Genomic DNA, 14,380 nt, shown 5'->3' with positions numbered 1-14,380 from the left:
ATATTTCACTGCCCTTCATTGCCCTAGATCAAGGGAGCCATCACCACCTTCTCCTCTTCATGGGGCTGCTGGCAACTGAGAAAGAAAGTGAGACCCAACTGGCATGGCCCAGTGACTAAGGCAGTTCATCAAAAGGCTTTCAGGAAAAAGTTGTGGTTTAACACATCACAACACTACCAGAGAATATGAGTCGCACTGCAGTGCCCAGGGGCTGCAAACAGTCTGGTTGCAGCAAAGCAAGTGCCGTGCAAGTACAGATCTGCACAGCAGAGAGGCTGCTTAAGCTGTTGCTCATATTCAACTTTGGTGGACTGCAGCTAGCTCAAATTTATCAAGAGAGTTATGACAAGAGTCATTAGGACAACAGTCTTCAACCAGTCTTTCAAAGAAACATGTGCCCACCTCTCACAGTGTGCAGAGAGGGCCCAACAAGTTAGCAAGGAGTCAGAAACAGAATATCCAATTTCATCACCCTTCTGCCTTACTTTTCTGCCATTTCCAATCAGATTTCAAATCTCCTTTGGCTTTATCCCCTCCATTTATAGGCACTACGGTTAAGAATTTCAGATATCATCTTTATATAGACACTTCCTCCTACTTCAAGATAGAATTTTCAAGGGATTAAAAGCTCCTAAAGAATGAGGCTATGAATAGTAATTAAGGAAAAATAACCTGCCACAGGAAGATTATATTACTGGGGACAGTAAGGACATAGCAAGCATGTACTATATTTTTTCCCCAGCATTCTTCTAGCTTCCAACCATTTTCAGCTAAAGGGATTTCCTTGGTTTGCAGTGGCTCATTTATTTGTAGCTGTCTTCCAGGGAGTTATCTGTTCTCCTCTTCAACTCACGTGAAGTTTTTTTACATTCACAACATCATTCGGCAGGGAAGTTCACAGTGTCTATCACCTTTTGCATCAATAGCCAAGACCTTTCATGTTGAATTTCACCCATCTAGTATCACCTCATAGCCACAAGTTCTTGTCCGCAAAACAGCACAATTGGTATACACCATTTATTCCAGACATCTCTTCCCTTCAGTTAGGCAGCAAGAAGCTGCCAGAAACAGGGAATGGAGCAATGAATAATAAAGAAACTAGTTCCAAAGAACAGGAGGAGGTATACAATGCATACAATCACCATTCCTCAGCACACAATGATCCACCAGTAAGCCTATGAGTGCACTACTCTCATAGTTATCTGTGACTTCAGACACACTTAAGATTTGAAAAAGCTTTAGAAAAGATGCTTCTTTTCCCTACTTCTGTATTTCTTTAGAAGTGATGCAGTAATAATAAAGTGTAACAACTATTTTCTACATAAACCTGGCACAAGATGGTACATTGCTGTGTGTCTGCTAAAAACCCCCACCACACTGGGTAGAAGGCAGCATTTACTGATGCGCCATGAAAGAAACAGTCTTAGCAAAAAATTTGGAAGTAGAACTACCAATGCTATTCACTGCATTTGAAGGATATGATCCATCAAGCAGTCTACAGATTTACATGGCTGCTCCTGCATGTTTTTCCTGTGCAGTGTTACACATTACAGCAGAAATAGCATGGAAACATAAGTCAGAGGAGTTATAAAACTAAATGAGTCTTATCATGAACAACAGTAACAGCTGGTAGGCTCCCACTAGTGCCATCAGGTACACAATGCAAGGAAAAACACTGTTGTCACTGGAGGATATTTTACAATGACATAAGCTTGTTGTCCACTGGGATTTGTCAGTGGCTGTTTATAAAGTCCAGGTGTAACATTCGTTTCCTTCAGGATGCGAGTGCAAACTGCTATGTCAGTAAGGGAGGATCCAGCTGGGCGAAGTCACTGCTCTTGGTTAGTGAAAGAATATGGAGGGGAAAGGAAGAAGAGTTTGGGGGAGTTTAATTTCCTCACATCCTTCTCTTCAAAGATTTCTGCTTTTAAGACACAGAAAAACAGTCAAGCTGACTCGAGAAACGTACTAAGGGTTCCCAAATCCATATATCTTTTCTAAGCGTTTTGCATAAAGCTACTGCTAAAAGAGTACTTAACTGATACCCCAAAATCTTAGAGCGTGGGAGTCCTCCAAGTGGGTACTAAGGTACCCATCTGTTTTATTTGAAGCAAGCCTAGCTATGTTATGAAGAGCTGTTCAAAGGTACCATAACAAAAAAATGAAATCAGCAATCCACAGGATGAAGCACTTGGGCTTTTTTTTAAGAAAACCATTCAGTATCATCAAAATTTTCTTAAGTTAAATATATATAAAAAAATATTGTTTTAGTCCTATAACTCATAATGAAAAATCTACAAACATTCCCCTAAATTTTTGCAAATGAGCAATTGCCAAGCTCCAGACACCATCAGAAGCAGTCACTGAACTACAGCAGCCTCTCTGTGAGAAGAGGAATTTGTGCAACAGACAGGGTGCTCATGTCACACACCAACTTCCAGTGCTTAACCCTACTAGAAGTTTGAGTGACTTTTCAGCAAACACAAGCAGAACAAATGTTAATTCCTTTGCAAGCTAAAACAGAAATACACTCAATCCACTTCCTAGTATTGACATAGTTCATTGTTCTAAATGCATCCATTGTAAATAGAATAGAATAGCTTTGCTGTAGGAAAACATTTTAGAAACAGTTATATGTGGATCACAGTAGGGGTATTTTGTTTTAATTTGTTTGCCTACCACTCCCTGATAGCTACACAAGCTTCTTGAAAAATATTTTTCACATGTGACAGATTAATCCATGCACTCCTATCTTTGCAATAACCAAATCTCCAGATCCTTGGATTTTTTTCCCCCTATAGCACAAAGCAAGCAGTGACATTTATAAACATAACTGTTGACTCTAAAGGGTTTGACAGAAGAGGTGGCAGAAAAGCAAATAGTCTGCCCACTCACTGGGGACCCTCGAGTCAAGGACTAAGTTACAGTAACTTAATTACAGGAAACTCCCTTCTCAATTGTCCGCTTCTATGTGCTTCATGGTTTAACTGGAGTATATGGAGCAGTGGGGCAGGGAGTGGCACTGCTAGGTTAAAGCAACACTGACTTTTAAAAAGTTTCCAGATAATCAGTTACCTTGACAGCACTTTGCTCAACTCAGCTTGACCCTTATAAACGTGAAAGGTTAATTGTTGGAAATTTGTAACAACAAATACACCTAAAAAAAAAAAATTCTTTGGGGAAAAAAAAAAAAAAAACACAAGCAGCAATAACATGTCTGGAAATAATTAGGAAAGTTCACATAAATGTTTATGCATATAAGTAGTAGTGATATTTTAAACATGAGAAATTAAACACTCACTTCTTAATTCTGACTCAGTCATACCAGTGAAACATTTCTATGTACCAGTAAACTGTATAAATGCTAAGTAAATAGATACATACGATCAAAGACTCTGGAAGTTTATCTTGTAAGTCAGTGCTAGAGCAGCCACTGGCATTTCTTTTCACTAAAAGATATCATAACGTTCTTTGAAAGTAAGACTATTTATGAGAATAAAACAACAAAACCTCTCCAAGTTCCAACTTCCAGTACTAATGATTTAGTATCATTAGAAGACACTAGTATCACAGTCTGTCTTTAGTAGAACATTTTCATCAAGTTGCAAGAACAGGTCTCTAAGTGAAGATTCATTTTTATTCATTATCTGAACTTTTTTAGCATCTAAAAATTAATCTCAGAGGAGAATCAATCTTTGTTTGATGGTCACGTGATGTCATCAGTGACTCCATCATTAATGATGCTCTGCAGGATTCTTTCCATTCCCTCCCCCGTCTTCCCCCAGGCCCCTGCTCCCAGCCCATCTACAACTCCATGCTATCACAAGTCCTACCCTCTCTAGCTCCTGATGTAAAGCCAAATCAAATGTTACAACCCACTTACTAGAAGTTGCTTACCTGGTAAATTAAAATGCAATAAGAGAAAATAAAGTTACCTTTCACAGACAGAGTCGAGTTTCCCCCACAGTTTGATCTGAAAGTTTTACATCATCCCTATGTCTCGCTTAATTTACCAGAACTCCTCTCAGAGGCCAGAGAGCTGAAACATGACAATATCTGCTACTGTTCCACAACCAGAAGAGAAATCTAATACACAACGTATATAACCATTTTAATTTTAACACATTTATACTTCATCAGTACCTAAGAGAACCACAGATATGATCACACATGCTATTTTTAGGGAAGCAACCAACAAGGTACATCACAATTCATTCCACATCCTAACTCAAGGCACAAGTGTAGGCTTTGGTCTAAGTGGACTTTACCACAGTGCTTTTGGTATAAGGACTCCTTTTTAAAGGGGGCACATATGTAAATCAGAGAGAGCTCAGTCGTTGAAAGACTAGCTGTAACTGCTTCTCTTGCATTGAGAGTTCTCATGGTAATGTGTTAAGCTTTACAGGAGATTTTAAAAAATAATAGAAAGGCCTTTTGCAGTTAAACACAGCTTAATAACCTTTACATGGAAATAAATTTGCTTCTCTGATGTTATTGATGTGCTTTTTGAAACTATTATTGCAGCATGTTCCTTGATGCCTTTCAAATGCCAAAACTGAGGTTCAAATGCAACGAAAATATTTAAAACTAAATTTTCAGGTGTATATCTTTAGGTTTAGACAGAAAGCAGTATAAACCACCCTGAGCTGCAAGCTTTATTCAAACTAAACCACACATTTGAATGAATATAGCCCTTGTATGAGGACAGCAATGATCTAGAAAGCAAGCATACACAAGAGCTACAAGTTTTGCCACAAAACTGTCAGAAACACCTCCCAAATTTCACCTGAAATAGAACATTTTTATAAAATATTGTAATGAACCATTCAGTAGCGAATCTGAGGAAGGATTCAAATTAACAAGATTACAATTGTTTTTAAAGTCTTCCCTGAAACCAAGCACCAAACTTTGCAGTGTGAGAATTCAAAGTGAATGGACCTTCGGAGAAAAAAAATCATCTGATTTTCAGAAAGACCGAGCATTTCAAGATTCCACTGATTTTAGTAGAAATCATGAATATTCCATTCCTCCCTGTGTCAATCTTACATGTAAGCTTTGGTTCTCTGAAACTTTAACCTGTATGAAAAACTGGCCTCAGTTAACAAGATCTCTTTATCAAAAGGGGACAAAACATCTTCTTCAAAGCTGAAATCCTAGCAGCTCACTGGTCCTCCCCCCTCATTATATATTTTAGTACTCTCATGGATGATGGGCTAGGGGGGAAAGGTTACACAAAAATAAGTGAAAAGTTCCTGCTATTTAGATAAACATGCACACATAAAATTAATTCAGCTATCTCTTAAGCTTAAGGCCAGTAATGGAATCTCACTTTTAAGACTTGAAAAATTCTCCACAAAATCATAACATTTCTTTTCTTCAATAATTAGTCAAAAAGAATCAAAGAAAACTACTAACCTTCACTCCTGGGGACAGGTTCTGTACCACCTGGTGTTTTATCTGGCATCTCTGCAGACACAGGCTTTGTAAAACCTAATGGACACAAGCGACAAAAGTGTTCTCCATCAAAACCAGTACATTTCAGTAGGACACTCCCTACTCCATGTCCCTCACGAAAGATGGAGTTTCAGCTTTCATCATTTCCATGTTTGTATGTAAGATCAGTAAACAAGCAAAACTCACTAGAGATCAACTGTAACACCGTTCAGCAGAGTGTTCACCTGGATGTACTGCCACATAGGTGGGCACAAAAGGAACTTCTAATAAATTGCAGTGGTAGACTGAAAGCACTAATACCACCTGGGGAAATTCTGTCTTTGAGTTTGCATATTTTTTCCCGCCCCTCAGTGAACTTCTAGCAAGAGGCCTATGAACTGGGATGGCAGAGCTGCTAACGCTCACATACCACTGAAATTAATGAAAGAGTGACCACGCAGAGGGTCACAGCAGCCTGCATTAAACATAAAATTCCATTAACTTAAAGCTTTATTACATTATAGAGTACCAATATTTCTTCCAAGCCAGCAGTGGGCTAAGAAAAGGCCTCTCAGAAAGGCAGCGAGCCCGTCTCTTCTTACAGCAGTGTTGTGTACCCTCTGTGGTACTGGCTGATGGTCAACGTGTGGTCAACAAATCCTGAATGGGATTTTGTATCCTCCCTTTTAACACCTTTGAATGTTTTCCTATCACCAGCTGGACAGACACTCCACTTTTACATAACGAAAGCCTCAAGATCAGATGGGACGCATCAAGACAAGACAATTAAAAAAGAACAGGATTCTCAGTACAGCACCACACAGAGTGCACAGCACTGGAGGTATCAACACCACGACCTTAATTCCTAATGAAGTCACTGAATTGTCTCATTTCCAACAATGTTAAGGCCCCAGAGCTGATTCAGCACGCAGACCTCAGACGAACACCAGATCGAATTATGGGAGACTGCCCTGGCTCACTCCACAGCAGAACTTAAACACAAATAAATGGCCGCCTTTCTCCCTTCTTAAATTATTTTGCTGTGAAATTCATATGGCTTGTTTTGAATCCTGCCATCAGACCTAGAATGAAAACATTTCTGCCCTAGGTCCAATTAAGGGGTTGGGTTTACATTAAAACCAAATTACACAAAATACACTGGATTTCTTAAGCAATTTAAGTCACAAATATATTTCAAGTGTGCTATCCAAGGCAAACGTGTTTGTCATATTTAATTCACATTTATATAAAAGGCTTAGAGATGTCAGACACATCTGAGACTACAATCCATTAGCACATCCTAGGGTATAACCTAATCCTCATTTAGCTAATGGAAAGTCTACTATATGTGATTTGCTACATCAGCCAATTCACCTCTACTCAAGATAAAACCCACCAGATCTTACTGGGAATCACTTTATCCTTAACATAGATGTTCCATCCATGCATTACACATAAGGAAGATTTGGAACTAGACTAAAATATTCTCTCAGCTCCCTAAAATTAACAGTGATAATGCCTATCCACCTGAAGGTCTGTGTACAGAGTTCATAAACCACAGCTGAACAGTCTCACAAACTGAATAAACAAGTGTGCCCTCAACAGAGGATTTAAACTACTATCAACACCTAACAGTCTCCAAAATCCTTTATAAAATTGCTGTAAAACAGAAACCTACTCTCCAGAAGACATTTAAAATATAAATTTGTTCTTCACATTACTCAAATTTCATTATCTATGCTTATCATCACAAAACAACTGGCAAGAATATATACATCAACTAATTCTAAAACTTGGCAAGCTCACGTCCAACCCTCTGCATTCAATGATGCACTTCATGTTGTTTGTGAACACTGCGTCACTTCATGAATCAAATGGCAGTTATACTGTGATTTACTAGTGAAGTGGATAAAAACTAGTTAATCACACAGTGCATTTGAACCAAGAAATCACATAAATAAATACAGCATTTACCTCTCTGATTCATCTCAAAATCCAAGAAAACACCTTCTGTAAATTCTACATTTTAAATAAATCATTTCATATAAAAAATCCAGGGAGCTACATGTTTAAAATAATAAAACATGGATATCCATGTATTAATATTTGTTTTCTGGTTTTGGTTGGTTTGAGTTGCACAGAATTGAAATAAACAGGCAAGTAAACTTCAGCATGAAAACACTCACAGAGTGACTCACTGGCACATTAATGACATAAAATGGGTAATCTCAGAAATAATTTTGGGTTTCTTTATTGCCATTTTGTAGAAGTGCTAAATAGAAGGAAGAAAAAAAAAAAAAAAACTTTCTCTGGCCTCTTTTGCCTGAATTTTAATTTATGCAAGTTCAATTTTCCTTGTCTGAAGCAGATCAGTATTTCTTTCTACTTGATCTTCTAAAGAAGTGACAAACTTGCTTTTGTGTCATCAAAACTCAGTACCGGAAAGCATTACACTTATCTAAACAATCTTTTTGCAAACTTTGGGATACTACTACTATACATTTTAAGATCAATCATATAAAACCAGTCCTGTTAGACCCTTCCAAATACTTTTGCAATATAATTATTGATACATCTTTAATTGTGTCTGCATCTTAGGCTCAGCTATTCCAGTAGTCTGTGTGGTACTCGGTATTTGTGAATTCATCACTCAAAGCAGTTTCTTGCACTGCTACCTATAGCTTACTCCTCTAAGCGCTCTTTCATAGAGTATCCCAGAAAGAGAACTTAAAATACATATGCATTCATAATTTCCAAATAAACACAGCTATTCTATCTACATTTCTTAATTGAGCACAACTCTTTAACAGTAGGCAAAACCACTCAGATGTATGATCGTGCATTTTCACAAGCTGTAATCGGCCAGGGCCACCCAAATGGGCATAGTGGGAGGTCCTAGTTCAAGAAATGTGTTGTTCCTTCTAATACATTGGTTTGCCTTTAAAATTCTGAGCTGCTAAAAACTGCAGAGCAGCTTTAACGTTACAAAAAATGTAAGATCTCAGTTCCTTTAAACACAGGATCTAAATCAATAGCATGCTATAGCTGATTTCATGAGAAAATATTCAAACTTACAGCATATCAGTGACTTAAAAAATACTTTTAAAAAAGCATGCTCAGGAAAAATATGGATTATTTGCATTTCACAGACAAATATAATCCTTGTCTCTTAAACTAATTGTACTTCGCTAAAAATAAATACATATATATATACAAGGGGGTTACCAATTATTCAAAACAGCTATTAATTGAAGTATCACAATTTTCAGTTTTAAAGTTTCGCGGAAAACATTTCTTTGGAGAGAGGACTTCTGTTCCATTTTTTGTTCTCTCAGCAGTTTTATCACCATACTCTAAAAAAATCTTCAAGCAGCCTGAAAGAAACTATTGTTCATCATAAGACTGTTTGCAGTTTTAACTATGGAGTCCAACTATGTATTTATGTTGAACAACGATCATCATTAACCAAAATCTAACCTGAACCTTCTCCTTTGTGTAAAATCCCTCACCCCTAGTCTACATCTGTTCCAAATAGCTGGAAGTGATGATAGTTAAGAAAGTTGGTTTGATTCCTTAAAAACCTTCTCAACATACAGTGTATTTCTTTCCTATTTTCCAGAGGCACAACTAGCATCAATATTAAGAACTGCTTCTGCTGTAGCCACTTTATTCACGATCAAGATAAGTATTCCTTTAAAATATTGTATTACATTTTTAATTGCAGCCTTTTGCAGACTAAACAGTCAGCACTTTAGGAACACAGATAGATACATGTAAAACATGTAGCCCTAAAGTTCCACATTACAGACTATACTGTTCACAGTAAAGTTATCTGCTGGTTTATTTTTAAACAGTATTTGGATGAGTTCTTCCTGCTGTAATTAAAAAAAAAAAAAAAAAAAAGAAAGAGTGGGTGGGGAGAAGATGCATATTAGTAGTTTTATTGACATAAAATATTTCATAAGCAAACAAGGACACTCAGATGCCTGCGCACAACCTGGACAAACTGTTGCACTTCTCATGTGAATGGTATCCAGCATTGCATTTCTGAGTGCAGAACCACTCACAGAACCCCAAAACCAGAACTCAGAAAGTCTCAAGTTACACAATGAACTCCTGACTCCAAGGAAGACTATGGCAAAATTCTTACCCACGTTAACACGACCAGAACTTGACATTCAGTCATTAAATACTGCTTATATCTTTGTTAGAGAAAAAGGACATCCGCCCCAGATCTAGGTTTTGCCATTTGTTTGCCTGCAAAATCCCTTCTGGAGCAAATAGATTGCTGCTCTGAACCCCAGGAGAATAGCTTTGATCCCAGGTCACATAAACCATAAAGGCAAGTTTATATGCTAATACTAACACAATTCTTTCACATGAACCAAGAAATGACACTGAAAGAAATTCTAAATAACAAGGACAGAAAAGGCAGAAGTTACAAGGACACAAACCACTGTGTGCCATCAAGACTCACTGCTGCTGATATTCACCACCACCCCTCAGCCCTTCCAAGTAACATAGTGGTACCTGTTTAAAATTGAAGTGTTACTTCAAGTTAATATTTATTTCTTCAAAACTGCACAGAATTCTAATGGCTTCTTTCATTCCCTCCCAGCAGAGGTCTGGATGTGGGTGTGAGTTATGCCTTCCCTTCTCCAACAGTCCTCTCTCTTCGAAGTCCCACAAAAACCTCTCAGCCTTTTTTTTTTTTTTTGCCCCCTCCGGCACATTGACGCATACTGAAATGTTCCAAGTTTGCTGGTTTGTTGTTCGGTGTGTTGTTCTTTTGGCTTTGGTTTGGGTTTTTTTTGTTTTGTTTGTTTGTTTTTTTGAGGGGGGCAGAATTGTTCTTGTTTTGTTTTTCTAAGACACTATACGTTTTGCTGATTTTCCCAAGAGATGCACCAAGAAATGAGCTGGTCCAAATGAGACCATCAGAGCTAGGTTGGCAAGAAGGAACAAAACTTCCTTTGTGCATTGTTTGCCCCATCAATTAAAAACTTAGTAACATCACTCTCTCTCCCAACCCCCTTCTTCAAAACAGCATAAATCTGCAGCATCCTCTGCCTAGTTTCTGGAGCCAATCATCCATATTGCAGCTGCAACCCAAAAAACCCTAACTTTTTCCTGTCAAGCAAAGACCAAATCACAGAATCCTTTTGTAACTTTCCTTCTGGTTTACTGTAATTCACTGTGTTCAAATGTGAAAAACATCACAAATGTTCTAGTATGAGGAATGAGCTGTCTGGCTCCTCTGTGGTTTAACTGCTGCACATACATCTGCTCCCTCCTGCAGTCTCTCCAATAGCTCTGAATCCATTCCCAGTGCTACCCAAGGCTTTGGTCATGGTTTTCCAAACCCACTGCAGGATCAAGTTCAGCAGTTAATCACTGTCTTTCAGTCTGCAAGTCAAGACAGCGTATTTTTTACAAAGCAACACAGGATATGAGATCTGAGAGGGTATGTGACACTGTATCTTCACCTTCAAACTTTGTATAGAATGAACTTGAAAAGATGAGACATACTCTACATTGGGTCAGTGTCCAACCACCTTGCGGGACTCCTTACTTAACAACATAACGCTGCTACTACGCAGAGTGAAACAAAGAGGAAACCTTCCCCACAGAGTCTTCTGGGAGGAGAAAGAAGGATCAAAACATTGACTGACACTCCTGCGAAACAGAAGTTCAAAGCCTAAGCAAAATACATCAGTTTTGATCGGTGAAATGCATGCATTTACTTCTGATGCATTAACTCTGTGCTGACCACAGCAGTTTATCAGCTCAGGAAAAGCAATAGCTATCAAACTAATTTCAAACTCACACGCAGATTGTACGACATTACTTAGTACAATTAACGCTGTTATTTTTCTTCCTGCAAAAATGAACCATTAATGAGTATTATTGAAAATATCCTCTTTTAGACACGAAACTTTGCTCAAGATCAGCCCTACACTGCATATAATCACGTTGTCCTACAGAAAGCTGGAAGAAAACAACCCAATACTTCTCCTGCAGCAATAGGAAATCATGATAGCACTTCCCACAGTGATGCACCTCTGAACCACAGAGACACCCATTGCAGCGAGGCTCTATGGGTGGCACCGTCTGTTCCATGCAGGGCCACGCAGTGCTCCACTCAGGGGCAAGACCCAGTGCTTGTAGCGAAAACTGCCAAGCCCTCCTGGTCAGCGAACCAAGCAATTGCCACAAACCCTTCTAACTTTTAGGTATCTGAATAGTTCTGCTTACTGCTCAAATCTGCATTTGGGATTGGATAGCCTGATAGCGAAGTCACTAAACCACCTTTTGCTTATTTCAAAACTTTCTATCATCAGAATAATCCATAGTTCTTTTCTAAAGCACTGGGAATTTTTCAGAATACATACACATATGTTGCTTCGCTCATCCCTTTGCACAGTGCAGTAATCTCAACAGCTCTTCCAGATCTTCACAAAAGTTAAAACACGTCACGTACACAAACAAACAAACAAACCAATCCATCAAAAGATTGTGTTTCACTCACACACAGCAGGTTTGACACTTTAGACACCTTCTTTTGAATCTAAGGTTGAGAAAACAGACAGACTTGGGAGAGGTGGCTCAGCACAGGCCATGCCTGACACATACTGAAGAAGAGCAGGGAAGAGCAGGACAGTAGATCAGCCCCAAGGTATTTAGTGCTTTACGAGCAAGCCCCAGCATAGACTGTACAAGTACAGCAGCAGCAAGTCATAGCTGCCAAGTATGGCTTTTTTATCCCAAAATACTGATGGCATGTACTCAAATAAATCTACTCCCCAACAAGAAGCAGGCAATGTATTCTACACAAACCATTTTCTGAGTGATTTAAGGAACAACACTATGTTGTGCATTACAACTCATTACTCTGCAAAATTAACCAACAGCATAGTTTTCATTACTGAAATTTAAAAGATGGAGATTAAACATTTTAATTGAGCTTCCTGATTTCACTTTTTGGATGAGTTCTACTGTTAAGTAATAATTAGGACCACAAAAAGAAACCCAAATTTGAAACAAAATCATTTGAAAAGTAAACCATTCAAATGCCTCAGCTCACACAAGAACACACAGTTCAATATTTTCTTTTCCAGAAGAGTTTCCTTCCAGTACCATGAAATTGTGACTCTTCAGTAATGAGCATACAAAGCGCACACAAGGGCATTATGCACATACACCAGCTACAGGGCTAAAGAGGCTAAAGGATTTTAGGATACAAGCCTTCATACTGCCAGAACAGTCAAACCCATATGTAGAACAATGACAGTTGCCAGGAGACACCACATGACATGTAGCACCATTAAAGTTTTTCCTTGACAAATTCTCCAGTACTGTAAGAACATATACACACTTTACAGGTGTGTTGCCTCAGGGAGTTACAGCCAAATACAGGCTCTAGCCATCAGCCCTACAGCTGTGCTTCTGCTTTGCCCACCATTCACCCCTCTAACATACAGACTCCAGCTACGTGTCTTGACTTTGTGTTTTTGTTTTGTTGTTTTTTTTAATTTACATTTAGTATTTTCATTACTCACTAGCAACTGTCCTTCTTAAAACTTTCCTTATGAGAAAAAATATCTTCTAAGAAAAACAACTGCAGACGCATTAGGAATCAATTTTCAATAGATTTAATTCTAGGAAGATGCACATCATAAACCTCACCACTGGGCCAAAAATTCTGGCTTATTAAAAAAACCTTCCACAGCTGGATGTGAACTTGTCAAACTTCAGCAGTAACAAAAGTCACTTTATAGTGCACATGGTGAAATAAAGGAAACCAAAGAAGAAAGAATTGCAGCAGTGTTGATCTCAGAATTACTCTGATTCCTTTTCAAACCTCTGAACTTTGCTACAATTAGGAAAGATGCTGATCTGGCTAATACACTCTGGTGCAGATGCACACATGCAAAGCTTCCCTTTAGTCTTTTCTACACTCAAGCCTCTGGTGCTCAGCAGCTGCAGCTTCAGATTCCTGATGAAGGGCAAGGGCTGCTGCTGCTGCTCCATGCCCCTCTAGAACACTAAACAAACAAACAAACCACACAAGGGTAGCATCCTAATAGTCATTTCGTAATCCCATTTCTCTGTTAGACAGGAAAGAACAAACAAAATAAAAGAACCCTCCAGGTTTGTATGCTTGGCATACATATTAATAGTCAAGTCTCCAGAAAATTGCTTTTCTATTACAGACGTTGTGTGATAGCACTTAAAGAGATACTCCACTCCTTGCTTGGTGCCTTAGCTTTGGATATCACTACACACTGTTTTGGAAAAGATCACTGTTGTGCAAATTCATAATTTCACCACAAGTTCAAGTACTGGAGGAAATAAAATAAAAACAGGCTGAGAGGAAGCAAAGCCCTTGCTGAATCACAAGGACTCTAATCACAGCAAGCAAGTCAAATAGCAGTGGAAGCAAAGTATAATACACCTTAAATGAACTTGAATCCAGTCCTATGTGCTGAATAAATACTACAGCGATGGATAATGTTCCAATGGATTCCAACATATCTGAAGAATTCTGTTACTATGAGAGAAACATATTCACTGTGTCTGCATGTATTTCACCTTCTGAGACTTCCTTTTCGCACTTCCATTTCTGTTACAGGAAATTTCTTGACACTCAGCCAAAGTTCACTAACACCATCACACTTTATAGAAAAAGGGAAAAAACCTTGCCATCACTCGTAAGGACATCCAATCATGTCTATGACACAGGGTGGTCTCTCCTGAAATCACAGGATTGTGATAATAATGAAGGTTTTTCTGGGGTTTGTTTTCTTTTAAATGAAAGTCTTAGAGCCCTCTTACCAGGAAACTCTTGATACGTTAAGGTCAGTAGAAAAGCAAAGATCTACAGGACAAACAAAATTTTTATGTATTTTCAATTTCTGTAAGGCCAGAGTCAAGACATTGAGATAAG

General features: G+C 38.4%; 1 protein-coding gene across 3 annotated transcripts in view; it reads right to left on the bottom strand.

Annotated features, from left to right (window-relative positions):
* The window catches only part of PLEKHG1 (pleckstrin homology and RhoGEF domain containing G1), a 133,271-nt gene that overhangs the window by 90,407 nt on the left and 28,484 nt on the right, over positions 1–14,380 (bottom strand). For 2 of the 3 annotated variants that reach the window (XM_071806419.1, XM_065834229.2), the window contains exon 3: positions 5,416–5,490. The exons of the other annotated variant lie outside the window; for it this stretch is intronic. In XM_071806419.1, the coding sequence (XP_071662520.1) occupies positions 5,416–5,464 (49 nt within the window). In that variant the 5' untranslated portion in view covers positions 5,465–5,490. The remainder of the gene's footprint in view (positions 1–5,415; positions 5,491–14,380) is intronic. 3 annotated transcript variants of the gene reach the window in all.

The sequence above is a fragment of the Patagioenas fasciata genome, chromosome 3 (genome assembly GCF_037038585.1).
Source record: "Patagioenas fasciata isolate bPatFas1 chromosome 3, bPatFas1.hap1, whole genome shotgun sequence".
NCBI lineage: Eukaryota > Metazoa > Chordata > Aves > Columbiformes > Columbidae > Patagioenas > Patagioenas fasciata.
The sequence above is the reverse complement of the archived record's forward strand: the minus strand, read 5'-3'. Positions and strand labels throughout refer to the sequence as shown.